Raw genomic sequence first — 27,981 nt, forward strand, 5'->3', positions numbered from 1 at the left:
TACGATAATTGAACAGTCTTTCTTGATGTTCATATTGCCACAACATTTCTGAAGCTGTACTTACTGCATCAGTTACCTCTGTATTATGGCTACAAAGGCTGTATGGAGCTGCACACAATAAAAACAAAATGAAAGCTGTAAAATACAGCTGTGTGGCTCTTAGCCTACCAAAGCCCAACTGTGGCATTGAGGGAAGGAGTAAACTGGGGTTGGGCAATTCCAAATTTCATCTTTCTAAATGTTTCACAGTTTACATTTACATTAACCTGGTTCTTTGAGGGGCCTCACACTTTCTCATCTGGTTATTAGTTTTTATGGGACATGGAATACCCACGGCACTGCGATGCTTGTTTTTCAATGTCTTCACCGTGTGTGGTACGCTACAGTGGCACGCAGTTCGTTGTCCAGCCATGACACCCCTTCTCATCCACAGCATGAGTTGTTCTGAGCCTCTTTGAGGACTTTATACACATCACCAGGGTGCTCTGTCAGCTCCTCGACTTATAACGTGCAGCTCTTTAGGAGTATTTGGTATGGCCTTGCCGTGTAACGCCGCTCTGCGCAGGCACAGCTTCGTGTGCTTGGAGAGTGTGCGTAATATTGGCCTCTAAGGAACGGGATCTTTTCCATCAGTTGAGAGTTATGTGAGTCACAGAATGGTTTGGATCATCCAGTTCCAAGCCCCCCAGCCATGGGCAGGGACGCTTTCCACTGGACCAGGTTGCTCAAAGCCCCATCCACCCTGGCCTTGAACACTGCCAGGAATGGGGCAGCCACAGCTTCTCTGGGCAGTCTGTTCCAGTGTCTCACCACCCTCATAGTGAAGAATTTCTTAATATATAATATAAACCTTTTCCACACAACATGTTATACTTGAGTTTTGAGTTGAATAATATTAATTTACAGGCACCATTAGCTAATAGTCTATGACAGTGTTTTTATGTTCTCCATTTAAAGGAGAACATAAAGCGTTTGCTGCCATTACCTCTAAGTTGGAATGAAAGAACACTCGGGAACAGCTTTTTAGCATTGTGGGACTTGCTTTTTATGTTCTAGTACTCAAGGATGCTTAGGTGCTGAAATAATTAATAAAATGTTTATATCTACATTCTTACTTTATAATTGTAGGTAGTAATTTAATTTCTCTTCCTCTCTGGAGTGTCCCAGCATCATTGCTGAACTTGTATTCCACCTCATATATGTTTAACCAACATAGATTTTAATTCAAGCATACGTATCCATAGAACTGTGATTTAATACATTTTTCATTGAGAAATTTAAAACCATCTCTTCCATTTGATGTTTGAGTACACATGGTGTTTTGAATTTCTAATCTGAAGTTTTAGGATGCCTGTTTTGAAAGTGTTGACAGAATTGTACTGCATATATGGAACTCAGTAGAAGTCCCAGCTTCATCTATTTCACTTATTATGGAAAAGGAACAGAACAGACTGTTTTTGGCTTATTAGTGTATGCTAAGTTTTGGCCCTCTGAAGAAAACACTAGGCCAGAAGTTTTCAGTGTCTCAAGGTTTAGGTCTAGCCAGAAGAGATGTGTGTACTTTCTCTTAAGTTAGGCATGTTTCATATTGCTAAAGATCATCAAAGCAGTTGTAGTAGGTCAGATGAAAGCCCTGCATTCTGTGCCTGAAGGCCATCAGCTGCAGGATAGAATCTTAGAATAGTTAGGGCTGGAAAGGACCTTAAGATCATCTAGTTCCAGCCCCTCTGTCATAGGCAGGAACACCACACATTAAACCACGGATGAGCTAAGAAATGTAGGGTAAGCATGTACTGATACTTTCTCAGAATGTTTTCAGTGATTTTCAGCCTAGGACTTCATTAACTATGGCAGTTGCCTTTTGTGTCTGACAGCCCTTGCTGTACCTTTCCTTTGTTTTTTTTTTTCCCCTCCTTTAATATTTTCTGTTGTTATTTGGAGTCCATATCAGCTTTTCGTATCTACAGCATCCTGCAGTAAGCTGTTCCACAGGTTAACCAGGGCTTCTGGAGGGTTGGGGTTAAAGGAGAGGAGAGGAAGACTTCCTTTTCTTAACCTTGAACAGGCTACCTGGTAGTTTCATTGATACCTTTTAGCTCCTGTACTTGAACAGGGAGGAGATTCCTGTTCATTTTTTCACCTTTGACCACTTAATACCAAAACCAGTTCTGTTGATGTCTGGGGGCTTTACATAGTTTGTTAATTTACTCTGTAATGGAGAAAAACAACTTTTCTTTTTTTCTTTAGAACATGACAGTGATGACGATTCTTATGAAGTGTTGGATTTAACAGAGTATGCGCGGCGTCACCATTGGTGGAATCGTGTGTTTGGCCGGAATTCAGGACCGATTGTAGAAAAATACTCTGTAGCTACCCAGATTGTCATGGGCGGTGTGACTGGCTGGTAAGGCAGCATCACTTTTCATAACTGTCCCAGACCTTTTACTGTGTTAGAAGATCATTTCCAAGGCTATTTGAAGCATATGTGTATTTATCATCTCTAATGGGATTTCCTTTATCATTGATCAAGATTATTCATGTGTGAACAATTTCTTAACTGGTTACTCTGACTCATCATTCTAAAATGTTTTTGTAGTATTGGTAAAATGCCAGTTATCTAAGGGAACACCTACCAGTTACTGCGAAAGGGATTTGGGGAAATGTCAGAGCTCTGAAAGTACAAGAAATAAATGGAAAATTACTGCATTTAGCTTTTGTTTGTATGGAAAAGCTTATTTCCTTACTAGCATAGATTTAGAAACCTAGTTACGATATTATGGCTAAGACGTATTTTATAGGTAGAAAACTAAGGAAGAAGGAAAAAAGTGTGGGTGAATATAGTTTGTTTAAAGGCCCCATTTCATAGAGTTTTTTTTTCCTCTCTAAATTCAGCTGGAGCCATTTTGAACAAATTAACAGTCTGCTGCTCTCATTTAACTGAAGAGAGATACCACAGTATAGTTATGCTAAACTAACTCATGGTGAAAGCCAGACAGTAAAGATGAGAACTTAAACTGGGAAATGTGGTCACAGCCTTAGTAGCTATGTCAAGGTATTTGTTATTTGTCAAAGGTATTTGAATGGTACTGGTCTATTCTAGCACTCTTAAAAAATAAGTTTGGTGAAAAGCAACATTATGGGAGCATGGTGACTTTTAGAACAGAATTATGCAAGATTTGAAAGATGAAACTAAAAATTAAATTTTCATGGCCAGGCTCAAAGCAGCTTTGAGGCATGTAGGCTTAGCTTTCAGGCTGATTTTTTTCCTTTTTTTTTTATTTGCTTCTGTTGCATTAAAATTATTTTTTAAGTTAGATGTGTATACATAAACTCTGAAGCTTCTAGAAAATCCATAAAAACTGGCTTATTGAAGGATCTGGAAACTGTGTATTTCAGCATCTGTAGATACATATGGATCTGGAAACTGTGTATTTCAGCATCTGTAGATACATATACCTCTGTATGTATTCATGTATATAAATATGAATTCACTACGCATATGTAGGGGGGAAAATATTCCCCCCTTTGTGTGGGCTGGTGTCGGGCATGGGTCAGATGCTAGCAGAGTTGTCTATAGAAGTCATGGAACCATCATCCTTGAAAACGTCCATCACTTTCCCGAGTTCAATCAGGAATCCTGATCAACCTGATTTAGTTTGAGGTTGGACTTTGCAGCTGGCCCAGTTTTGGGAAGGCAGCTGGATTAGATGACCTCCAGAGGTCCTTTCCTGCCCAAACTATTCCATGGTATTGATGTCTGTGCTGTTCTCTATTTGATGTGGAAGTGTTTGGAGACTGCGAACAAGATAATTAATTTTCTTCTTGCCTTGATTCATTAAAAATAGACTAAGGCCATGTCCCAGTAGAGGGCCCCCGCTGATTTTAACTCTTGTGGAAGGGTTGTAACTTCTTTTTACCTAAGATATTTAAGTTATGGATTGTGTAGTTAATATAAATGACGGTATAATATATTTACCTTTCATTTGGAAATGGTTACAGTGACACTTTTATATTATTACGCTGTGCTTTAATAACACACTATGTTTAGTAGGAGCATATAGCTTCTGTGTAAAGACAACATCCGGAGATCTCAAGCTAACTTTAAAGGGCCCATAAGACAGCCCTGAAGTAGCAACCGTTACTGACATTGTCTTGCGTTAGACATTATTAATTAAAAATTGTTTTTATTAAATGTTCTGATTTTAAAATTCAGAGATGTGAAATGATATATTTGCTATGTTAAATATCAAAATAGTAATAGTTGTTAATACTGGAGTATGGCATTGTTCAGCAGACAACTTTATTAGACTCGTTGTTTTGTTTGTTTTCTGTTTTGTTCTCCTAAGGTGTGCGGGATTTTTGTTCCAGAAAGTTGGAAAGCTTGCAGCAACTGCAGTAGGTGGTGGCTTTCTTCTGCTTCAAGTATGTAGCTTTTCATACTTTGTAAGTTGGCAAATATTATTTACTAAACAATAGGAAAAACACAACTGTTGGGCAAAATCTAATTAGGTAGGCGTCTTATCTCCTTTATCTTTTTAGTCTTATCAGTCAAAAACTTCTATTTCGGCTGGAATATTGTTTACAAACAAGACATTTGTGAAAAATCAGTGGTAAATCAGACCCTACACTATTCTGTAAAATAGTTTGCAGTAAGCCAAAAGAAACATCTGTGCAGAAACTGAGATGCTGTGTGTGATTCAGTATTGCCAGATTAGAGAGGCTGCCTGTAAACCTATGGGAGATCAAGTAATTTAAGCTGTGTTTATTTTAAATAGATATGAGAATTTTATTGGTGCTTTAGAAGGAGTAGATTTTTTTTGCAGTTGCTTGGAAGGCTTGCTCGGGTCCTGTTTTGAAGCACTGTTTTTCTCTTTTCTCCCCATGCTGTATTTACTAGTTATATGTGTTGAGCCTCTGAAGGTTTGCTGATTTCTGATAGCTTCATTGCATTCCTCTGTTCAATTACGTTTCAAGTCCAAAACTCTTTAATGATGTTATCTGGCATGACCATTTGCATTTTTCATCAGATACTGTGGTTAGGGCAGGACATATTTCCAAAAAGGCTGCAAATTAGATGACAAAACTTTAAGTGAAGGAGAATTTCATATATCCTTCTGTAAGAGGCCAAGTAATTCTTAATGGCTTTTACTGGTGTTTTTAATACCTTAATACCTGTAAGCCTGTCATTTTTACTCAGATCATTCTAGAGGAAATAAACTGGTGCCTGCTTAGGTTCAATAACACACAGCTTTTTTGAGGCAGGATGTTAAAAGATACATATTAATTCTTTCCAACATCACCCTGGAGGATTTCTGAAAGGCATATCCCACTTTTAGTTACTCCTTTGATTGTAATAGCTCTTGCAGTCAACCGTTGATCAGGAAGTCTTGGGGATTACCTCTGATTGCTGCTGTACAATGCACCTAGGTGTCACAGGTGTTTGAAGTACTCTTACTTCCTTCATGATGGTGTTTTCTACTGGTTTGGTTTTTTAAAACCACATGCTAAACATATAACTGAACTGGAACATTCTATGTGAGAATGTATGCTCTTGGAACCATTTGGTTTAAGTTGCTTTAAATAAATATAAAGTGTATTTTATTTTGAATTGCACAAAAGCAAGCATCAACAACAACGTAAAAAGTCAAGGAAAAATAGTCTTGATATGAAGTTTTGTAGTATTAGCATTAATTCTACTTCACCATTGTGCGCTGATGACCTTTTTGAATCTCCTGGAAATCACTGGTTATTTGGCTTGTACCTAAACATATGGATGAATTTTACAAGAGTGTCGAATCTGAAATGGTTTAGACTTACCCAGATAAAAATTTTTGGCAAAATATGCTATGGCAGCAAATGAATCATTGTTATGGAGAACTCTGGACTTTTTTAGCTTATGATGTGTATTTCTGGGTCATGAGGGAAGAAGTAAATCTTTATATATATTTATATAGTTAATATAATACACACACACATATGTATATATATGCAGTGGATCTTGAAGTACTCGTCATCCTTTTCATCTAGCTGACTTGAAGATCTGAATCACTCTTACCATTTTGTAAGCCACTGGTCTTAATTATTTTCGTGACAATTCTTATGTAAATACAACTGAAGAGCCTAGGGAACAGAAGCCTGGCATCCAGGGATGGCAGGCAGCATGTTATCTGCAGGTGCCTTCTTTAGTACTTCTGACTACAGGAAACTAGAAGGCTAAAACTGAGGCCTATAAAAAAAGAAAATTGCTTAAAACACATTATTTGTGCAATATTTTCACTCGTTGAGCTGTAAAGTTTGGGGACCTTTCTTGTACACAAAATAGATATGCCATGTGTTTGAGTGCCTGATTTCTTGGTCGATCTCATTTACAGTGTATCTGAAAAGCAATATTATCCAAGAGGAAAAATGAGCTGCATATTTTGATTGAGTTGTCTATATCTTTAATTAAGTAAGATCAGATTCTGTTGGAAAGGAATGAAGTAAATGCCTTGGTCTTTCTTTTTGATTCAAAACGTTTTGCATTTTAAAGCTGAGTCATAAATTCTGTAGTGTAATTACATTTCTGTAGTCTCTAATTTTTTCATTTAAAGATCACACATTGTGATTTTAATTTCCCTATGAATAAATGTTCCGCGTTTTCCCTGAGTGGGCAGAGGAGTGTTTCAGCACATGACTAGAAAGTTTTTTATCTGTAAATTTCTCTGAAGTTGCAGATTCCATTTCAACTGGTGATGGCAATATTGACATTGTAATTAGGCGCTAAAACAAGAAGAACTACAGAAGGGAAGATTCTTAGCTACAGCCTGTTCAGTGAAACACTTCAGTTCTCAAAATTAAAAAAAGAAAGGACATCTTTTTCTTCAATATGTGATGACTTCATCTCAAGAAATATAGTAGGAAACTGAAAGCAATGCATTTTTGGAGTGTCAGTTTGTACAAAAAAGGGAAAAAGATTTTTTTCCAATTTTGTAAGTGGTATAAAGTTTTTCTGTTTTAATACAGATGAAATGAAAACTAGTCTGAGGAACAGAAAAAAATGACATTACAAATTTGCATAGTTCTTAAAAATTAAGATTAGTTATCCCATCTTTGAGCTGGGTATTTTGTCATCTTATTTGATCGGTTAACTGTCTTTTTTTTTTTAATTGAAATAGATGTAGCTCTTCAAACGTGTTGGTGTAAGACCCAGTAGCCATGCACTACATTGAGGAAATTGTAATTAATTTCTCACAACAAGTGATGGATTTTCCTTATATAACTTTTACTTCATAGAGCACAGTTTGGTGAAATCCCAGAGTAAGGAAGTATGAGCTCATATGGTTCTGCTACAATGAATTAGCTAGAAACAATTAATGAGTGCCTGTTCTCCCTGTGGTTTTAAGCTTCTTTATTTTTAATAATGGTTTCCTTGCTGTTTGTTCTGCAGTCAACATACAAATTGCAGGTTTTCTCTTTGTGTGTTGACTGTTACTTACCCATAAATTAATATTTTTACTTGGTTATTTCTGCTTTCATGAAATATTTTGCCTCATGCCATTAATATGACATTGATGAATTCAGTTCTTCTGTAAATTATTTTCTAATTTATGAAAAGTAAAAGTAAATCTTTGGGGGAGAAAAAAAAACCAAACCACTCCCCCACTTCCCCCCCCCCCCCCCCCAAAAAAAAAAAAGAAACAAAATAAACTCTTGAGACATCCTTAGCTATGTTTTGTACGGGTGTTCATTGATACCATGCTACAATGATGATGTGGCATCTCAGTCAAGTGGGGAGAGCACAACGTGCTTCTGAGGGTAGGGAGCTCCTAAGAAAGAGTTGTACTCAGTTTTGCATTGAATATCCCATTTGACAGTTGATGTGTGCATACTTTGAGGAAACATTTAACGGAATGCCAGAGCAAATGGTAGTTGGAAAGTTAGCTTTCTATTTCTGGCAGGTTTTGACATGAAATGGAGGGGCATGGGTTTTCTGCCTTTGGAGTAGTATGTCAGCAGATGATGACAGAAGATACAGCCTCTACCATTTAACGCTTTGTCCTGGATTCAGCAGTAGCAGTCATTTTTCTCCTTCTTAGTAGCTGGTGCAGTGCTGTGTTTTTGACTTTCAGCCTGGGAACAATGTTGATAACGCCGATGTTTTTAGTTGTTGCTAAGTAATGATTACTCCAATCAAGGACTTTCTCAGTCTCATGCTCTGCCAGGGAAGAGGGGTAGCTGGGAGGAAAAAGAGACAGGACACCTGACCCAAACTAGCAAAACGGGTATTCCATACCACAGCACGTCATGCCCAGTATATAAACTGTTACCTGGAAAGGCCTAGATCGCTGCTTGGGTCGGGCTGGTTATCGGTCAGCGGGTGGTGAGTGGTTGTATTCTCTTCCCTTGTTATTTCCCTTATCAATGTTGTTATTGGTGGTAGCAGTAGTGATTTGTGTTATACCTCAGTTACTGAACTGTTCTTATCTCAACCTGTGGGAGTTACATTCTTTTGATTCTCCTCCCCATCTCTCCAGGAGCAGGGAGAATGAGCCAGCAGCTGTGTGGTTCTGAGTTACTGGCTGGGCTTAAACCACGACACTCTTACAAAAAGTGTTGTATTATTTCTCGGTCCCTCCTTATCTTTGTATATTTACATAGAAACTTGTCAGATCAGTTCTGGAAACTGGTTGAGTGTGATGGGAATTGCTACCTGTCTAAATAACAGAAAATACCTTAAAAGCATACATGGCTTCTGTGTGCTGTGTAAGCAGTTGAGCACAGGGAGCTCACACATACCTTTGGGTTTGTTGGGCTATTTGATATTGAAAGATTTTGCCTTTGACAAATTTAAAAGTCTTTTGTCCCATCTTGCCATATAAATTTTTACTCTTGAACATTTGTTACTCATTACTCTTAATGTTTCACAGTTACAAAGTACCCCCAAAATGAGGTCTTCCCTTTTAGATTCTTTGTGTTCTTTGATTTGTGTAGAGAAAGATGTACATATTTCTAGTATTCCTGCATTGATGTTTTTTTTTTTTTTTAGGAGCTTTGTTTTGAATTCAGCGAAAATCTGTGTGACACTTGTTTCATTTTAGTTTTTTTCAGGATCATGAAATTCTAATTTGTGGTGAAATACATTGCTTAAGTATTTTGGCTGTTTGTAAAATAAGATAGATAGTCTACTTCCAGTTATTTGGTAGAAAAAACTATTTGAAAGTCAAAATTCAGTGCCTGTAAGCAATGTGAAACATTCCTTTTTTATGCCAAACCTAATAAATTGCATAATCAAATATATCTTATGTTTATATATTAGTAAATATATTATTATTTCTATTATCAAATATTGTTATTTATATATTATTAAATATATAGATAAATATTTAAAGTTCCACAGAAGGTCATTATGTGTGACTTGTATTTACCAGTTGTACCATTTGCATAGAACTCTGTGACGTAAGTTTCACGTGAATTTGCCAAACATGACCTGAAGGAGGACCTGAGACATCTCACGCTTCATAAACAGTGTTTTGTATAACGGTCATTTATCTGTAGTTAGTGGTCTATATCTGTTTGTCCTAGTAGTTAAAATAAGCAGTAATCTTTGATTTATTTTTCCCCTCTTTTTTTTTTTTTCAATTAATGAGTGTTTAGCTGTTCTCTAAAGCATGCATAATTGCCTAATTTTGATACTTTTCTTAAGGTATGTTTTTATTTAAACATGCATTTCTTCTGTAACTTGGCTTAAGAAAATTGGTGGAACTGTCAGTGTTGGTCAAGTACAGAACATCTATCTTTGTTCCCAGATCAAATCTTCATAAGAGAAATAAGGCAAAGGGGATGATGGTTAATGTACTAAAAGTGTCATAGATGTTGTTTAAGCATTTGGGGAGTTTGAGTGTGAATTGGCATAAAATATCCCTCAAAAGTTATCCATTTTGCTGATGTTACAGAACTTGTTCACAGGCCGTGCTTTTTTTCCTACTTGCTGGCTTTGTTTTGTAGAAAGTGTGAGATTTCTCTTGCATCAAATACTTTTTTTTGTTGGACAGTTTAAATGATGTAGGATAAAGTAGTACAGTTTTCAGTATTTCTTAGATGAGTCTGATTAGCCCCAGATAGCTGGTCACAAGTAAGAATTCCACAGTTCTGAAAGAAGCTGAAACGAAACAGTTCTTTCATTGTTGTCCTGAGAAAGCACCTTTCTTACAATTAAAGTTACAGTAAATGCTGAAGGAAAAACATTGTTAAAGTTTTTATAACTAGAGAGAACTGGCAACAAGAGAGTCTAGTGAACTTTGCCGTTGCTTGTTCTAATTTGAACTGTTGTTACTGTGGAAAATATTACTGTTTGAAGCAGAGTATTTGCTGTAATTGGAGCAGTATTTAAAAAAACCTTTGTAGACACTAAGATACTGTATTTTGACTCATTAAATGCTAACTAGAATCGTACTAAATACCCTTTATTTTCCTAGATTGCTAGTCATAGTGGATACGTACAAGTTGACTGGAAGAGAGTTGAAAAAGATGTAAACAAAGCAAAAAAGCAGTTAAAAAAGCGTGCAAATAAGGCAGCACCTGAAATCAATACTCTAATTGAAGAGGTGAGTCTGAGGTGAAAACCTGTTTTCTACCAGCCAGTTTTTCTTACCTTCTGCTAGAGGTGGTGATTAATTGAAATTGCAGGTGCAAAACTGGAAGGCAACAGAGATGGTCTGGCTTTATACTTTATTAAAAGTTAACTTAGTTTTCTGTTTTGTTCTTACTTAAAAATGACACAAAGCCCTCAAAGTGTTTCTACAGCTGATACAGCTTAGGGACTGCCGTTGGCTTTGCTATTTAGTCCCTCTGGAGTCTGGGCTAGTAAGAAAGCCAGTAAAATCATGACATGGTAAAAAGTTGAGGGTGTTGTGGCTAAAACATGGCAGCTACAAAGACAAAAAACACATCATCTTAGACTGCTGATAACAGAATTACTTGGTTGGAAAAGACTGACCGTTCTTTCTGGAGTAAAGCTCTAACTACTTTGTAAGTAGAGTTGTGGTTTTTAATCTCATTTTTGTACAGTTCAAAGAATATCTGTCTTCAGAATCTGTCAGTTACATACCATGTTGAAAAGATAGCTTCTGATACTGATCAGTGTCACTGGGGCTATTTCATTCTGTCATTTGAAGACTTTAATCATTTTATCTTTTTCTGTCTTTTTTAAAAAGTGTGCTTAGCCTGTTTTAACTTATTTTCACATTTTGTACAAGTAATCCAAGTTTCTTTCTCAGTAACTGTAAATCCTGACTTAGAATATGCTACAGACAATGTAACAGGAGCCATGCTAGCACACTGTAATTAGGAGTTCCAACATCTCAGGTTTAAACTGTATGGAGTTACATACAGGTTGGTAAAACTTACTGTGAATTTTAATGTGAATGTGAAGTAGAAGTTCAAGAAAGGTGGGTTTTTTTGCTGCTTCTATACCCTAAATAGCTTAACTGGTCCTTCTCCATCACCCTGCAGAAATGGGTGGGACAGGATGGAAATTTTTTATTTTTCCCTGACCTTACATTGTATTACTTTCTTCTAATTGCATATTATTAGCCAATCCAAAGCGTTTGCAGTGGAGGATATATGAAATACCACATGTTTGATGTAATGTGTTATATTCTGTGCTGTTATTTCATGACATATTTTACACAAATGTTGTCATACATAAGTGTACTTCATAGGATTATGTTGTTAGGAAGCTGGCTTATAATGGAGTGAGGTGTGTTTCTTTTCCAATAATCTAGTCTTCCAAAAAAGACTAGATTAAAATGAAGTCACGATTAAAATGGCAGTCATGGTGGTGCTCATGCTTTTTTGCCAAGGGAGTTTGCAAAGCATCTCCCTTGTTTTAATCAAAACAAGGGTGGTGTTGGCATGAAATTGCTATGACAATTCCTCTGTATTTTGACTTTCAAAATGCTAGCTATATATTATATGTATTGTTAAAGATGGATGAGAGTCAGTTTTCATTCCATTGCTGCCAGCAGTCGCCACCAAGCTTTGTGTGTTTTTAAACATACTGTTTCCCTAACCCTAAGCCTTTCCCCCCAGTCCCTCCCCAATTTCAGTATTTTAATTAACTTGGTTCTTTACAAATATTATCTTTCTTTTCAGTCAACAGAATTTATCAAACAGAACATTGTGGTGTCCAGTGGGTTTGTTGGAGGCTTTTTGTTGGGCCTGGCGTCATAAGGACCTGAATAGTCTCTTCCTGGTGGCATCCATGTCAGTGAAGACCAGTTGTGGTGACATGCTCTCTTAAAGCAGAGGGGTTCACTGGGCCTTCCAGAGCAAGATGAATGGACTGTCTAGACAACGTGGAAGCTTTTACATTTCAGGCTTTTGCCTCTTGAAGCTTGGCAAAACTAGGATTTGCTGAAAAACTCTGCAGTGTGCTCATTAAACCATTTCTGGGCAAAACTGGTTCATCTTCATCATGACTCTTTTTATCTATGACCTTTCAAGATCTAGCATTTTTTAAAATGTTATTCTTGAAATATAGATATGCAGCCATACTGTAAGAAAGAAAGCTCCATTTCTATGTTTTGGTTAATAATTGTTTATTTTTAAAGTATTTTTCTTCATGCTGTAGAAGATAATATCAATGACTACATAATATATATGATATTGTAGTTTCAGCCTCATGGCTGTCCTTGTTCTTTAGAAATCACTGCAATAATCTATCAATCTGTAATACCTTTTTACAGAGTATTAAATAACAGAGGATCATGAGCTTATTAAAGGTGAAAATTAACTTTTGACTCTGGCCTTTGTGTACATAGGAAATAAGAAAGTCTCATGTTTATACACTGCAGGCATCTGGTAGGCATATTTGCAAATATAACTGATATTTGTGTGCTAAGCAAATGTGTATATGTTATTTTTTTCTAGATGCGTAGACACACACTGATTCATTGATGAAACTGTAGTACACAGATAACTGTTGCAGTCAGTAAACAACAGAGACTGTTTCAGACTTCAGTCGGTGAGGTGAAGAGGTGAGGCTTCTGCCCAAGCACTTTGCAACAGCCGGGACTCTAGGGCTTCACAGGGTGAGCATACAGAGTGCCTTGAATGAACTGAGGGCTGCTCTGGGAGTCTGTAGTAGCTGGAAATGATCCTTACTTTCACATTCACCTCTGTTGTCACTGTGTTCTCCACAACTAGATGTAATGTTTGGGGGTTCTTTGCAGTTGTCACTTAATTTGACTTTCACTGTCTAAGGTGTAAGCTGTGGAAAAACAAGGGTACAGGCTGGCTTCAGTTAGCTAATTGGAAGAGTGACTGTTTCTTTGGAATTATGGGAAAGCAAATGCGACTTTACTTGCTCAGTGTTTTTGCTGCCTCCACCTTTGGATCAAAGCAGGAAGTGGATTCTGAAGGAGATGGGAAGCATAACTGTGGATGGACTGAAAAATTTATTCTCGAGTAGTTTTTCTAGGTGGTTTTAGTAATTTGTTACTAGGTTATTCTAAAGAATTTGGAATTCCACGCAAATGCTTAATTCCTTTTTCTGTTTTTAACTTGTGAACCTTTTAGTCATTTAGTCTCTACCCAAGAAGGACTGTTTGCTCTGCCCAGCTTTCTCCAATTTTATCCATTAACCAGTAGGTTAATGTGAAATGGAGTCTCTCTCATGCAGGCTCTGTGGGTTTATGTTCGCGTATCTGAGCAGCAATAGTGATTCATTAGCATCAAATGGATGGATGGATGTGAACTTTGGATGTACGGGACATGAGACAAACATCCATCATCTTGGCATTTGACATAGTAACTCAGCGAATGCTGAGATTAATGCATCCGTGGACTTCAGAGCTCTGTATTGTATGTTGAGTTCATATATGCATGTTTGTGGACAAGGTGAGTAATTTATGAAGCATGTCACTTATCTGTGATGTTTAAGAGTTTAATTAATCTAAAGACTGTTAAAGATTTCTGAAAATAAAATTCCTGCTTCCTCCCAACCAAACCTTCAAGTGCAAGGAGCGTCAATGGCCACAAATAACGTGTTAGCATCCTAAATACTTTGTTTTCAGGTGAATATCTAAAGCTATGTAAACTCAGTTGTGGCAGTTTATGAGAAGCCCAAGGAGGAATGTGCCTGCTATGTAATTTGGGATTTAAAGAAAAATTAAGATGAAAGTGTTAAAGCATGAAAGCTTCTATTCTTTAGTGTTCAGTCCAAGGAATGATGGGAAGGTAACCAGTCAGCTCTCTTAGCTGCTGAAGCTAATGGACTTTTGGCATGTCAAAAGAGTTGCTGGAGCCAACTGACATAAGTCACCCACCACCCTGACTGGAATGAACTGGAGTGTTCTCAAGAGCTTTAGGAAAAAAGTGGCCACCTCAGTAGCATGAACCTGTAAATTTGCATTTTTAAGGAGTCCGCTCTGAAAGGATTTCAAGGGAGCATCTTCTACTGTACTTGTTAAAAAGGCTTCTTGTGATGTACTTCAGAGTATAATGGCTTTAAACTAGAAGAGGGTAGACACAGATTAGATCGTAGGAATAAATTCTTCTTTGTGAGGGTGGTGAGGCACTGGCACAGGTTGCCCAGAGAAGTTTTGGCTGCCCCATCCCTGGCAGTGCTCAGGGCCAAGCTGGATGGGACTCAGAGCAGCCTGGTCTAGTGGAGGGTATCCCTGCCCATGGCAGGGGGTTGGAACCAGGTGGTCTTTAAGGTCCCTTCCAACCAAAACCATTCTGTGATTCTATGATAGGTAAAAGTAGAATTTAAAAAAAACAAAACAAACAAAAAAAACCCAAAACAAAAACAAAACCAAAAGAACAACCAACCAAAACCAAACAAGGGAACAGCTTATATAGCAGTAGGCAAGACTGACTTCTGCAGGGGAAAGTTGTTCTTCTATTCCATTGCTTATATCTAATACTCAGTAAGGCAATGAATAAAGAACTGATTGAATTAATTATATTTGAGGTTTTAATTTTTTTTCAAGCTTTCCGAATGAGACTGTTGGACATGGGAAAGTGTCTGAGGGACAAAAAAGTACAGAGAAATTGTATAATTGAAAAGATGAGCGCTGGTGGTTTGTATCAGGCTTTCTGCTGGCACAGAACGACTTGTGAAGTTCTCCAGTATATTTCCTTAGGTTGGTGAGGTAGAGGGGATGCTACCAACAATGACAGCTGGACCTGATAAGGTTTGGGCATGGTGGAGTAGCCAACTTTGGTAAAGTGTCAAGATAAATAAATGCAGTATTTCCTTGCAAATACCTGAGATTTGATATGTGTAAGTTCAGAACTGTCACTGTATGTAGGGGAATGCTCTATAAAGTTACAGTCAGAAAAATGGATGGGATTATTGAGAACGGAATGGAGCATAGCAGAACTACTGTGTTTCTGGTGGCAAGTTCTCTGGAATGATTTCAAAGCTAGTCTAAGAAGATTCAGAGAAGGGAGAAATAAAGATTGAAGAAAATGTATTCGAAGAGCATTTTTGGGAAAAACATGAATTTTAGATTATTAAGAAGTGTTAGAAATACGTAAATTAATGACAGGCTGAGGCAGCATTTCTATGGCTTTTATTGTACAGCTGAAGAACTTTACTGAAGGGTGGAAAACATGAACCTAGCACAAGAGACAGCTTTTCACATAACACGTAATCGGTCCAGAAACCAAGGAACAGGCTCCATTCAGGGAAGGATGGGGCAACATTGAGCTAAATTGCAGGAGTGCTCAGTTTTACCTAAAGGTACAAGAAAATCAACATCAGGTTTTGCTGGCTGTGGTTAATACTGCTTGGTGAAGTTCAAGACAAAATGATTCTAGTGATTGAATTGTCAGACCTTTGTCTTCCACAGTCTTGTGGGGTTTTTTTCCCCTCTCAAACAGTTTTTAGCAATCACTTCTCAAATGCTAAGCTAAATAATTGACTAAGGCATACCAGGTATTCCTCTGTAGTGAACAACTGTTAAAAGTTTACTGGAGAATGAGTTTGGGGAGAGAGGTTTGGTAATAAATCATCTACTTGTTCTGTATTACCATAATGGGATAATACATTTTCTGAAATTACTTCTTTTCAGTTAAAGCAGGACTGGGCAATAAGCTTTAATTAGGAGTGAGATGCCTGGTTGATCAAAACCTGTGTGATCTTATTACTGAATTTTAAGAGTCCAGAATTTGGCTAGTCTTTGAAGTCTGTTTCTGTTCTAGCAGCCAGACTGAAAATGTTAAAGATACAGCTGCCTCCTCAATTCAACTGCATTTGTCAAGAGGTCTTAGGACGAGGGGGTGCATGCAGAGTGAAATGGAAAAGTCAACACTGTAACTCAAAATTGATGTCTGTGCAGATTTGATAACATACATGACATACAGTAAAGTGAAGAAGCATCAGTAATGCCTCCTCCTAACCTTTTGAAAATTGTTGGACATCTCTAAGAATTGCTTTAAAAAAATCACACTTTTACAGTATGCAGCTGCTTGTATTGTGGTCTGTGGGTGATAGTGGAAAAAGGTAATGTTTGTCCAAATTCAGCACAATTGGAACTATGTGACATTTTGGAATGGAGACTGGTGATAAAAAAAAACCATGAGTTTTGGTCACTCTAGGACTGTTCACAGGATGGGTTGGTGGTGGAGTAGAAGGATTACAATCCAACCTGCCGAGATTAGGAAGTGTTATCCTCCCTTGTGTTTGGTATTACAGGTCAAAAATTAGACAGGAAAGATAAAGCTAAAGAGCTGTTTTCCCCTATTCTGATTGAGAGACAGGTCTGATGCAACGTAGTGATGTCACACTACTGGGACATATGGAAAAGCTGATGTTTGTGATTTTGGGAGCAGTCTGGGAAGTGAACAGTGGGCTTTTAATTACTGGGACAGCAGGCATGCATCAGGACCTGTAAGACTGGAAGCCAATTTCAATTAAGGTAATTGTGGGGTAAGGCTGCGCAAGGCATCTAGTGCTGATCCAGCATAGCCTGAAACCTCAATCATGTTTGGCTCCACATTCAAGCTAAGAGGCTGTCTAAATCTTGGAGTGCTGAGATGTAGAGATGAAGCTGGAGACTGCATTAAGTTACCTCTTCCTGGGAAACTTCTTCTGGATCCTAGACTAGTACCCTGCCTACCAGTGTAAGGTATTTTGGCATGAGATATTCTTGATCTCTCCTGCTGATGCTTTCTGTTGTGTGGATGTGTCTCAGCATTCATGGGAGTGAGGACAGAAACCTGAGTCTCATCTCAAAGTTTAGCACAAGTAACTGCTAAATAGTTAAATATGCTGCTTGCAGTAGAAATGCTCTAAGAGGAAGGAAGGTAGGCTAAACCCAGATATTTTGCTGCCTTTTTGGTAGGCTGCTTACCTGACAATCAAAATGTGTTGTTATACACCTAGTCCTTGAGGCAAGGGATTTTGGCTTCACCATCAACCTTTCCCTTTCCTCCCCCAGCCCCAGAAAAAACATATCAATTGCTCACAGCCTTAAGCTGTAAAAACCATTTCTGCATATGTGGACTATATATTTAAAAAATGCTTAACAGAAAATCTTAACATCCACAAAGGGAATTAATGAGTATTGAACCAGATAATTCCCATTTAATATAGATACTTTGAGCTTTCATTGCAACAACAGGCTCTCTATATATGCTTGCCACTCCTGGGACCTAGAGAATTAAGAACCAATACATCTAGTATGATTTTTAATTAAACACTTTCTTGAAGTATTAATTGTGAAATAAATGTTACGCTGTTTCCTCACGTTTTTAACAGACAACGAGCTCGTACTGAAGCCAAATATACAGAATTTTATTTTCTCTTTTCAAATCCTCTTCTGTGAGACAATCAAAATGCCTCAATAGCAAGGTGTTGCCAAGGCAGAAACCTGAGCCAGAATGCATTTGAACAAAGCTGTAAATGTAAGAAAAACTTACAGATGTATGAAAGGAATGTCTGAAAAACAAGCATTGCCAAATGTTGTTTCAAAACCCACTTGAGACAATAAAGAGGAGGAATGAAAATTAACAGCAATAAGGGAGTCTATTCTTCACGCTCCTATAAGAGTATACAAATGTTAAGTTAGAAAACATTGAGAAATTGCCTATGGCATTAATATTTTTTTTTCATATTTGTATGGCATCAGATATGATTCTTAGTTTCCAAACTTAAAAGTTTCTTGTGACAGCTAAGTTGCACGCTGGCTTCTAAAAGAGCTTTGGTTTAAGGCTGCCTGTGCAAGTACACCCAAGTGTATGCTTCAGTGACTAACCAGCTTGTAAATGAAAGCAAAGGTGGAACAAGCACTAGAAGCGATGTACACTTATTTTTTCTCTCTTTTCTTGTTGTTACAGGAATCCTTAGGCAGGCTTTGGAACCCTCATGTAGTCTGCAGGGAATCAGAAACCAGGGACTGCACAGTAAGGCACGAGAAGTAGAATTTGTCTGTCTGAATACAGATGTTGAGCTAGGTACCCTGCGGCCTGCTTATACAAATGAAAGGAAACAGGCATTTCTGTGGCAAATTTACCTTCCTTAAAACTGACATTTTCAGTGACTCAGATCAGTCTGACCTAGAAGGACCCATTTTTCCCCATTTTTAAAGGCAGGCCAGGCCATGACTTGTTGACCTGCAGGTGCTGAAGGTTGGGTAAGATGAATTCCATGAAACGTGTCATTATCATGCCAAAGGTATGAAGGGTGGCAAGGTGATTTACCAAGCGCAAGTCATGCTTTACCAGCCTGTTCTCTGATGAAATGACTGTCTATATAGAGAACGGGAGCTCTTATGTGGGCTGAAAACTGCCTGCACTGCCAGGCCCCAAGGGCAGTGATCAGTCAGTGTTTTGGTGTCCAGCTGGAAGTGGCAACGAGCAGAGGACATCTGGGACTGCTGCTGCACAACATGTTCAATACCTTCATCAAAGACCTCTGTGATGGTCCAGAATGCAGCCCCTTGACAAACTGTGGATGATGCCAAATGAGAAGTATTTGGCGCACTGGAGTGTAGGGCTTCAATTCAAAGGCAAAGCTGGAGAAGTTGAGCATTGCACAAAGAGCAGTCTCACAGAGGTCAGCAAGGAGAAGCAGAAAGTCCAGTCCCTGGTTCAGGCTGACCCCAGAGACATCCACTGCCTGAGTAGCTGCTGTGTTGGAGCAGGCATGGAGGTTATGGTGGACCTTAAATGGAATTTGAGCACTGCACTCTCACTGCAAATGAAGGAAATCACACACTGAGGTACCTTAGGAGGAGCATGGTCAGCAGTTACGGAAATCTGTGTTCTGCCTGTCTGTACTTGGTGCTGGTGACACCACACCTGGAATACTGTGACTGCTTTGGGGCCCTCCACTGCAAGAGGAATATGGAGAAATAGGAAAGGGTCCAGAGGAAAACGCCTGAGCTGATTGTGGCTAAAAGCATAGAACCTACAAGAGGAGCTGGGGTCGTTCAGCCTGGTGAAGGGGAGGCTGAAGCAACCTAAGGCAGCCTACAAATATTTGAAGGAGGGTTACAAAGATGATGGAGCCAAACCCTCCTCAACAAGGGGCAGCAGCCACAAGCTGTGGTCTGGGAGGGTCACACTGGACATTAGGAAAAGGTCTTCCACCGGGAGGGTGGTGCAGCGCTGGGACAGGTCACCCCAGGCAGGTGTGGGTCCTCCCCTCAGGGTTTGCAAGATTTGGCTGAACAAAGGCACAGCTGACATGGTCCAGGGTCAGTGACCAATCATTCTGCTGTGAGCAGAAGGCTCCAGTGGTCCCATCTGAGCAGCACATCTGTGGGACTGTGAAGGTCAGGTATTCCCCCACTCAGCCCCGCTTGTCTTTCTCCTGGGATTAGCCTTGTGTTTCTGCATGTCTGAACATACATCGTAAATGCTTTTCCATGGCTGGTCTCTTCTTGCTGTTCACACTTAGGAGGAAAAATAGATACTGAGGATATGTGGTACTACAATTAAATCCAGGTTTTAGCTAAGAAAAACCAAACGAACAAGGCAAATTTATTTATTATGTCAGCATTTGAAAGGTTAGAGACTTGCCAAATGGTTTTGTGATATCAGATTTGCTTTTATAAAATTAAGGTCATCTGGTAGGTGACGTACAGGAATTTGTGTATGTGTGTGATTTGCCTGGTGTTGCTGCAGCAAGTTGTCAAATATAGAACAGCCAGAAAAATGCCTTGTTTGTTTGTTTGTTTAATAGGCACTCCTATACTAAATTAAAAATAGCAAACTGGAGCAAGGTGAGTATCACAGATCCTGATGTGGAAAAGTACTTTGGTAGAAAATAAGGAATAGAATATGTGATGAAGATTGGCATCACAAGTAAAAAGGAAAAAAATAATACAAAATAGAAGAAGAGACAAAGTGATTAGGGAGCACTGAGAGAGAGACAGGAATGGAAAGCTAGTGACAGATGAGGTTGATAAGGCAAAGGGCCTAAAGGAATTCCTTGCCCCACTAATCACAGAGGCATCAGAAAGCAATATCCCAGGAACTGGGATTTGTTTTCCTCAGGGAAGGAAGGAAAATGTCAAAAGGTTTTACTCCTGCACTGGAGTGGATAATAAGGCAATTAGTACTATTAAAAATTCTCAGAGCACCCAGACCGGAGTGATAAATCATATCCTAGGATTGTAGAGTGAGATGCTGGAAAGCTTTCGTGGGATAGTTGTGATAACATACTGGAAGGGGAATTATTGAGAACTGGTGAGTGTTTAATGAAGTTTCGGCATTTACAGATCTGTGAGCTTGACTTCACTTCTGCAGGAGAAATTAGATACTGGTGAGTCATGGCTGCGTACATTTGTAAAGTGCCAGCATGAATATATTAGTAAAAATACATTATTTTAACATACATGCCACGGGAGAAGTATGTAGAATACAAATGATTTAGAGTCTGCTGCACAAAAGATTTATGCAAATCATCTCTATTAATAGGATTTCTTAGTGCAAATCCTTTCTCATCAATATGAGAAGAGGTCTTGACAATGTTACACTCATCCTTTACCTTTCAAAAGGTTTTCTGATGTTTCTACAGTTTCAAATGTTGTTTTTCTCTACATTATTATTATATGTTACAGAGGGGCTGTGGCCAGGCAGGGCTGCACCATGGCTTAGCTGTGGACTAGGACAAGGGTCTGCACCGAGTAGCAGCTCCCACAGAAGGCTGCCCACATCTCTATCTCCCACAGCCCTCTTCCCAGCACCAGCTCAAGGGTTCCTCTAGACCAGGTTGCTCCAAACCCCATTCAACCTTGCCTTGAGCTCTGCCAGGGATGGAGCAGCCACAGCTTCCCTGGGCAACCTGTTCTAGTGACTGACCACCCTCACAGGGAAGAACTTCTTCCTTATAGCTAATCTAAATCTGCCCTCTTTCAGTCTATAGCCATATTTTATCACTATGTACCCTTGTCAAGATTCTCTCTCCAGGTTTCTGTGCTGCTCAGACAGGACATGGCCATCCCCCTGGTGCCATTGCAGCAGCATCTCTCCACACATTGACCAGAATCCCTGAGGCTGGGAGGGACATCTGGGCTTCAAAGCAGGATCACATACCTTTACTACAAGGGATGACAGGCATTTCAGATAGCTGGCTATCCCTGTGCAGTGGGAGATAACACCATCAACGTGACCCAACTAACCTCTTATTTCTGACCAGTCCCCAAATGGTTTCACTTTTTTTTTTTTTTCTTTTAAAAAAAAAGAGGATTCAACACCTTTCGCTGCAGGTGTTTTCCCTCCAGAATTCTTGAGCTCTACAACAAGCCCGGTTCAGCATCCCCATCTCTGGCAGTAATTTTGCCTCCCTTATCTATGTGCTGATGTTCCCTTGGCTTTTTCTCAGCAGCCTCACTCAAGGTTACGCAGCTGTGCCGTATCAGAGCTGGGCCTTGGGTCCTTGAAACACAGGCAGCTGAGCTCCCTGTGGGAGGTTACAGAGATAGTGGGGTACAGCACGGTGCTTCCCATGGCTTAGTGTGAGTGTTTTGGGAAACATAACCAAGCCTACAAAACCATGATTTATTCCTCAGGTCACTGAGGAATTGCTTCAATTCCTATTGAATTGGGGGTGACAAGGCAGTGCCCACCACTGTCACCTATCACTTTTGCTCCTCTGAGCTATCATGTCACACCATGGAGGAGCTATATATAACATGCAAATATGGAGTTTTCTGAGTAAATCTTGAGCACAAGTATCTCCACAACTGGCTGTGGAAAGGGAAACCATTCCTGTGCAATATGCATTATTCTCAACACTGAGCTTGAGTTTCTTCCAGCTTGCTCAGCACTGGGAGACAGTCTTGATTGCTCCTTGCTTCTTCCTCAAACTGTTCCCTTTCAAGATAAGGAGCAGTGACAGACTCGATGTCCCCAGTTCCATGATCTAAACTGGAACAGTAGTGTGAGGCACCCACAGGTTTTGCACTGCTTTTCAAAGGCTGTCAGCGCTTCTCATGGATGAATGGCAGCAGCACCAACTGATTCCGGGTTTCAGACAGGGTTCCTGTTCCTTGACAAACGGGTTTAATTTTTCAGAGAAGACAAACTGAGTTTTGTGCAAAAGGTTTCTTCCAGCAGAGGGGAGGAGATGTGGACACACGCAGCTCAAGGTTCGCACCAGGAGCCAAACATGCACAGCTAAGGGGCAGCATCAGTCCTACACAGCTGAGAAAATGCTCCTGAGTGATTTCTAAAATCAGTGTATTTTTGTTTTGTTGATTACCTGCACTGCTTTTCCTAATCTCCAGCTTCTGTAAGAAGCAGGAAGTCTATTGTGTTACTATCCAGATTACCTAATATAACTCTCCTTGGCTCAGCAACTAGTAACTTAGGCCACTGCAAGTGCAATAGGGGATCAGAGGTACCAGTCAGTTAAAGTCTTCAAACATTTTTGTTGGAATAAAATTGCAAACCTTTATCTCACCAGAAGGATTTACAGATTACACATGACACTGATAAATAAGAGCATCAGTTTAATGTCTGACAGGTCGCCTCTCAGAGGACTAAAAACCTGTTTGCAGAGGGATAGAGATGGTTATCAAATGATCATTCCTGTCTCTTTCTTTTATGAAAACTGCCTATTTTGTGGCCAAGTGCTACAAAAAGCAAAATAATTTGGAAGAGTTACTTTAAAGCCAACACCAAGTTCTCAGAAAATCTGTTTCCCAGTCTCCCAGTGTGTGCAAGGTTGTTATTAAAGAGGATTATGATCAACTGCTCACCACGTCCATCAAAAGGACAAGAAGAAATCAGCTTAAACTGAAGTAAAGAAGATTTAGGCTAAGCAATAGAGAAAACTTCCTAACGATGGGAATCATGCATCCCTGGAAGACATAACCCAGGGATGTTTTGTTCAATTTTTCAAAGAGAAGATTAAGGAAAGATCCAGCACTGATGGTTCAGAAATGTTCAGCCCTGCCTCGTGCATGAGGCAGTAAGGGTTGGGAGGGCATTCCTTCCAGCTGTGAATTCTTGTGACTTTGGGATGCACTAACCTAATGTAGTGAGAGGCTTTTCAGGTAGCCTAGTGTTGCAGAGGGATTCATAGGGCATAATGAATGCCTTTTTCAGTAGCCAGAATTTCACCTGATGGACCTCTAGCAGAAAGTGCCATCCCTGCATGCATACAATTGTTTGTCCAGGACACTGGAGATCTGTGTGCCACCTCATCTCTGCTGGGGCAACAGAGGGGGCAGGACTCAGGTAACCTGAACCAGGAAGGTACACTGTCCTTGGGAAACCCCAGGATGTCCAACCCATCCATATGGGGTTTTGTGTCATCTCTACCAGCTACATATGGATGACTTGAATGCTTAGGGTATTTCACATTTAGACAGCTGAATCACAGCCTGGACAGATCCAGCTTGTCTCTACAGCTGGAAGTCTCACCCCCACCTCTATACAGCTGCTGTTTGAAAACATGCAACCAACTCACAGTCTGTCCTCTTCCCAAATGCAAAACTGCTGACCCTGAAATGGTTTTTAAAAAGGGAGCTGGGTTATTTTTTCAAATACCCTCAGTTACTCAAACCTCCTGTAAGTTATCTGCAGCAAAACAGAGCAAACGTTGCATCCCAAGGAGTCTCTCAGCTGAGAGAGGAGTCATGGCCGGAACAACAGCACACCACATGGAATGAAGTCCCTTCCCTTTCCTAGGACGTTGAGTTGATATGACATGATCTGAAAGGCGGATCTGCTCAGCTCTTGCTGGCAGATTGGCCCTGCAAAAATCTTTGTGCTGTAAATTACTACCACAGCAATCCTCACCATGGCTGACCGAGCACTGAGAACATAGAAAACTGTGGCCAGCCATAGCACAGGACAGAACGCGATCTGGTTATCATGGTAATAGGCTGAAACCATGCTATGCGTGACTTGTCATTTGATGCAGAGGCTGTAAAGTTGTGATTAGACAACCTCCTCTCACCTTCATGTCCCACCTAGGGGAGAAACTTGACAAAACATTGGAAAATGTGATAGCAAAGCTATACAAATGAGCAGAGGGATCCCAGGATCTGTTAGTTTCTGAATTTATTTAGACTGATTTTTTTTTAACTGCCTAATTTCAGTTTGATGGGTCCCTTTGAGCACTAAGCAGGTCACATAGCTAAACTAAGCACAAGCTTGTCTTCTTTATGAACTGCTTCTGAGTCATGTTTGCGCTCAAAGGGAATAGTGTCATGCATTAATTGAGTCTCACTGGTTTAATTTCCAATTGACAAGTAAATAGTTCTGGTTCTTAAAAAACTACACAAAAGAAAAAACTCTCAATAATGCTCTAGTGACAGTCTTCTCAGGTACATGTTGGGTTTTTTTATCTTTCCAGATCAGCACAAACTGCAAATGTGGTCAATATTGCATCATTCAACGAATATTGTTATAGTTTGTTGTATTAATCTGATTATACAGAATTTTGGCTCTTATTTACAGTTAAATTTACTTATTCAATACAGCTGCATGTCAAACACTAATAAAGAAGGTAACTATTCCAGTAAATCTGCCTTCATCCCAAAGCAAATTTGTTAAATCTGCCAAACTGCTAGGTGAGGTATCTGGAAGAAAAGCAGTATGGACACAGTTTGAGGGTCAGCCTTTCCCAGCTGTTTACAAATGCAGAAGAGAATTTAGGCCTGTTGATGTCTCCACAGGGAACAACAAAGTTGGAGTGCTTACTTTCCTGATTGTAGAAATTACAGAAAAGTCAGCCTCTCCTTTTGCCAGTTCTGAGATTGTGCTAGGGTGGAAGAATCCTGGTGAGGGAAGACAGGAAGTAAAAGGGGATTGTAGCTGAAATCTTTTGTGTATAGATGTCAACCCCTCACCTTAACTGGGTAGCCCAAACAAGCCCAGGCCATTTTTGCCACAGTTGCATACTTGCTTCTTATTAGGAGATTCACATATATACCCAGAGACTGCATCCTTGGTCAGAAAAATAGTCCATCTAGTCCAGACTCTATACTGCCTCCTAAATAAGAAGGGTTCCTCTGAATAATCATCTATATACCCATGACTAAAACCTATACTGCTGTACAGAGGGATTTAGATCACAGCTACATAAGAAGCCTTAATCCTGGCATCTTCTATCTTTGAAGCTGGAATGTTTTTTCAGTCTTTTTTTAGATCCTATATTAATATTAATATGCCAATTAATTGTGTAACATGATGAGTAGCATTTGCAGTATCTCTTTGTGATCTAGAAAAGAGGTAGGGGAGCAACCTTTGAAGGTGACACAAAGTTATTTAGGTTAGGCTGAGCCAGTGGAGAGGAAAGAATCCTTGTCATGTCCAGCATGAGCATGTGGGCACTGGGATGACAAAGCTATGTTGGTGCTCATTAATGCAAAATCATGTCCAGCAGATGTACTAACCTAAAGCATTCTGAACAGTGTTTGGTCCTAAATCATGGTCAACAAAGTCCAGGAAAGACTGGGACATTCACCTGAAAGCTCAGTGTAAACCAGCAGTCAAATCACAAACCAGATGTTGGGATGGAAAACACACTCATTATTATGACATTACAGTGCCATCAAGGTTTAGTGATTCCCCTGGAGTATTGCATTTGGTTCTGGTCAGCCTGACACTCTACTGAGACCTACTCAGAAGGGGTAATTTAGCTTAAACAGCTTACTCTCCCTGTGATCCCTCTGCAGACAACAGCAACCTTAGGGCTCTCTCCTAGGAGGCATTTCAAGCATCTCAGTAGATTACTGTTCTCCACCATCCTTCCGAATAACCTGGTTTTATCCATTAAAACAGAGGTTAATGTCAGCCCGTTCTCTATCAATACACACAAAAATGTAAGGTATGGTTAATGAAAACTGTTAGGGAAGTTGGGAACAAAACCAAATTTAGACTGAGGAAGCTCTTTGATTTATGAAGGGAGCAGTCAGAAGTGTACAAGCTAAGGAAGTCATGAGCAGGTAGACCTGTCACTCCTCCCAGTTGTTTCACATGAACAACAAAACCCATCAGTGACATTGAGAGGCAGGGGATGAGAAAGGAAGGCTGTTCCACTCATTGAGGGGGTGAAACTTCATTGCCTCAACTGCCTTGCAGGATTAAAAGAATGCCATCCACTCCCTAACTAATGAGACTACCAACAGTTATGGTAGCCAGGGTTAACACGTGAGCAGCCCCAGGGCTGGGGTAGCAGCGCTTCAGATTAGGATTTAACTTCTTAATGTAGAAGCTGGAGTCTCATATTTGCCCTTCCATGAATGAGCAGTTTATTCACTGGTTACCCACTCACACAGCTTCTGCATTTCTCCCTAAGGTATCTGGCACAGCTATGCCCAGAGACAAAATATCCCACCCGCTGGACTGGTCCTTGATTGAGTATACTGAGTGACACAGCTGCTAGCTGTGCACAAGGGGGAAAGACCACAGGAACAAGCCTGAATGTGCACCTCAGAGCAAATGATGAGCCAGATGGCCCTGAGTGAAAACTCTCACCTTTCCAGTGAGGTTCCTGCCAGGCCATTACTCCAGCCATAATATGGCTGAAAAAAAATAATGAAAGAGGCTGCACAAACTCATTGTAAACATCCCACTGACCTTGGGGTCGATCAGTTATACCTAAGCCATACCTAGCAGAAATCTATCTAACCTGTTGTTACAAGATGGAAGATGAGGATGCTCTGCTCAGCAGGGGCATGTCACTCTTCTTCACCATCCTCAGCACTAGAGCATTTTCCTAGTGTAACTGGATTCCTTTTTATCATGCCTTATCCACTATGTCCATTAAGCATAGATAAAGAATCAGAGCTCCAGAGAGATACTTTGAACCTTGGGCCTTCTATACATGCAGCATCTTTCCCCACATTCAGCGGTCTCCTTCAGGCATTGGCACAAGCATCTGGGTTGCTGTCAGCACTGGGAAGGTTGGCTTCCCTCTTACTTGCAAGGGGGTCTTCTCCTTGGCCACACCTTTTCCTGCTGTTCAGCTCAGAAGCACAGGATGCTCAAAGCTATGCAGCAAAAGGCCCCACCAGCAAAAAGCTCCACACCCACTCCCTCCTTGCTGCGCATCCTCTTCAAAAGGGCCACAACTGCTCCCAGGTGCGAAAGCACACCCACCACTCATGTCTTTCTCACAGCTCCCTTCTGCTCAGGTGCTCCCTGCATTTTACAGTCTGCTGCAGGAGCACTGGCAGCAGGAACCACACGGGATCTCACATTCGGCCTCAGTTTGAAAGCTCCCTCTGAGTGTATTTGTGGTGGGCCTGTACAGTCCCTCCCTGACTCTCAGCACAAATGTACACACACACGTGTACACATGTACACACACACACGCAACCCTGTGTGTGGCCCATATTGCTCCTCTTGTACCTACAATCATAGAATCATGGAATAGTTAGGGTTGGAAAGGACCTTAAGATCATCTAGTTCCAACCACCCTGCCTGTTTCCCCATTATAAAAGGCAATTTGGTGGATTTAGAAAAAGGCAAATCTTATCAAGCTGCACCTCATTTTTAAATTGTATGGAACTATAAATCACCTGATTG

The 27,981-nt window shown here is 39.9% G+C and overlaps 1 protein-coding gene across 1 annotated transcript; it reads left to right on the top strand.

Annotated features, from left to right (window-relative positions):
* The first annotated feature begins 434 nt into the window (after positions 1–434).
* On the top strand, positions 435–12,776 carry FUNDC1 (FUN14 domain containing 1). The gene is made up of 6 exons (XM_057405100.1): positions 435–438; positions 493–531; positions 2,248–2,404; positions 4,347–4,422; positions 10,455–10,583; positions 12,133–12,776. The coding sequence occupies exons 1-6, from the start codon at positions 435–437 to the stop codon at positions 12,208–12,210; spliced, it is 483 nt and encodes a 160-aa protein (XP_057261083.1). The 3' UTR covers positions 12,211–12,776.
* Positions 12,777–27,981: the final 15,205 nt, after the last annotated feature.

Source organism: Pezoporus wallicus, unplaced genomic scaffold, assembly GCF_028554395.1.
Source record: "Pezoporus wallicus isolate ANWC-B61680 ecotype Strahan unplaced genomic scaffold, APGP_CSIRO_Pwel_v1 contig_1739, whole genome shotgun sequence".
Classification (NCBI taxonomy): domain Eukaryota; kingdom Metazoa; phylum Chordata; class Aves; order Psittaciformes; family Psittacidae; genus Pezoporus; species Pezoporus wallicus.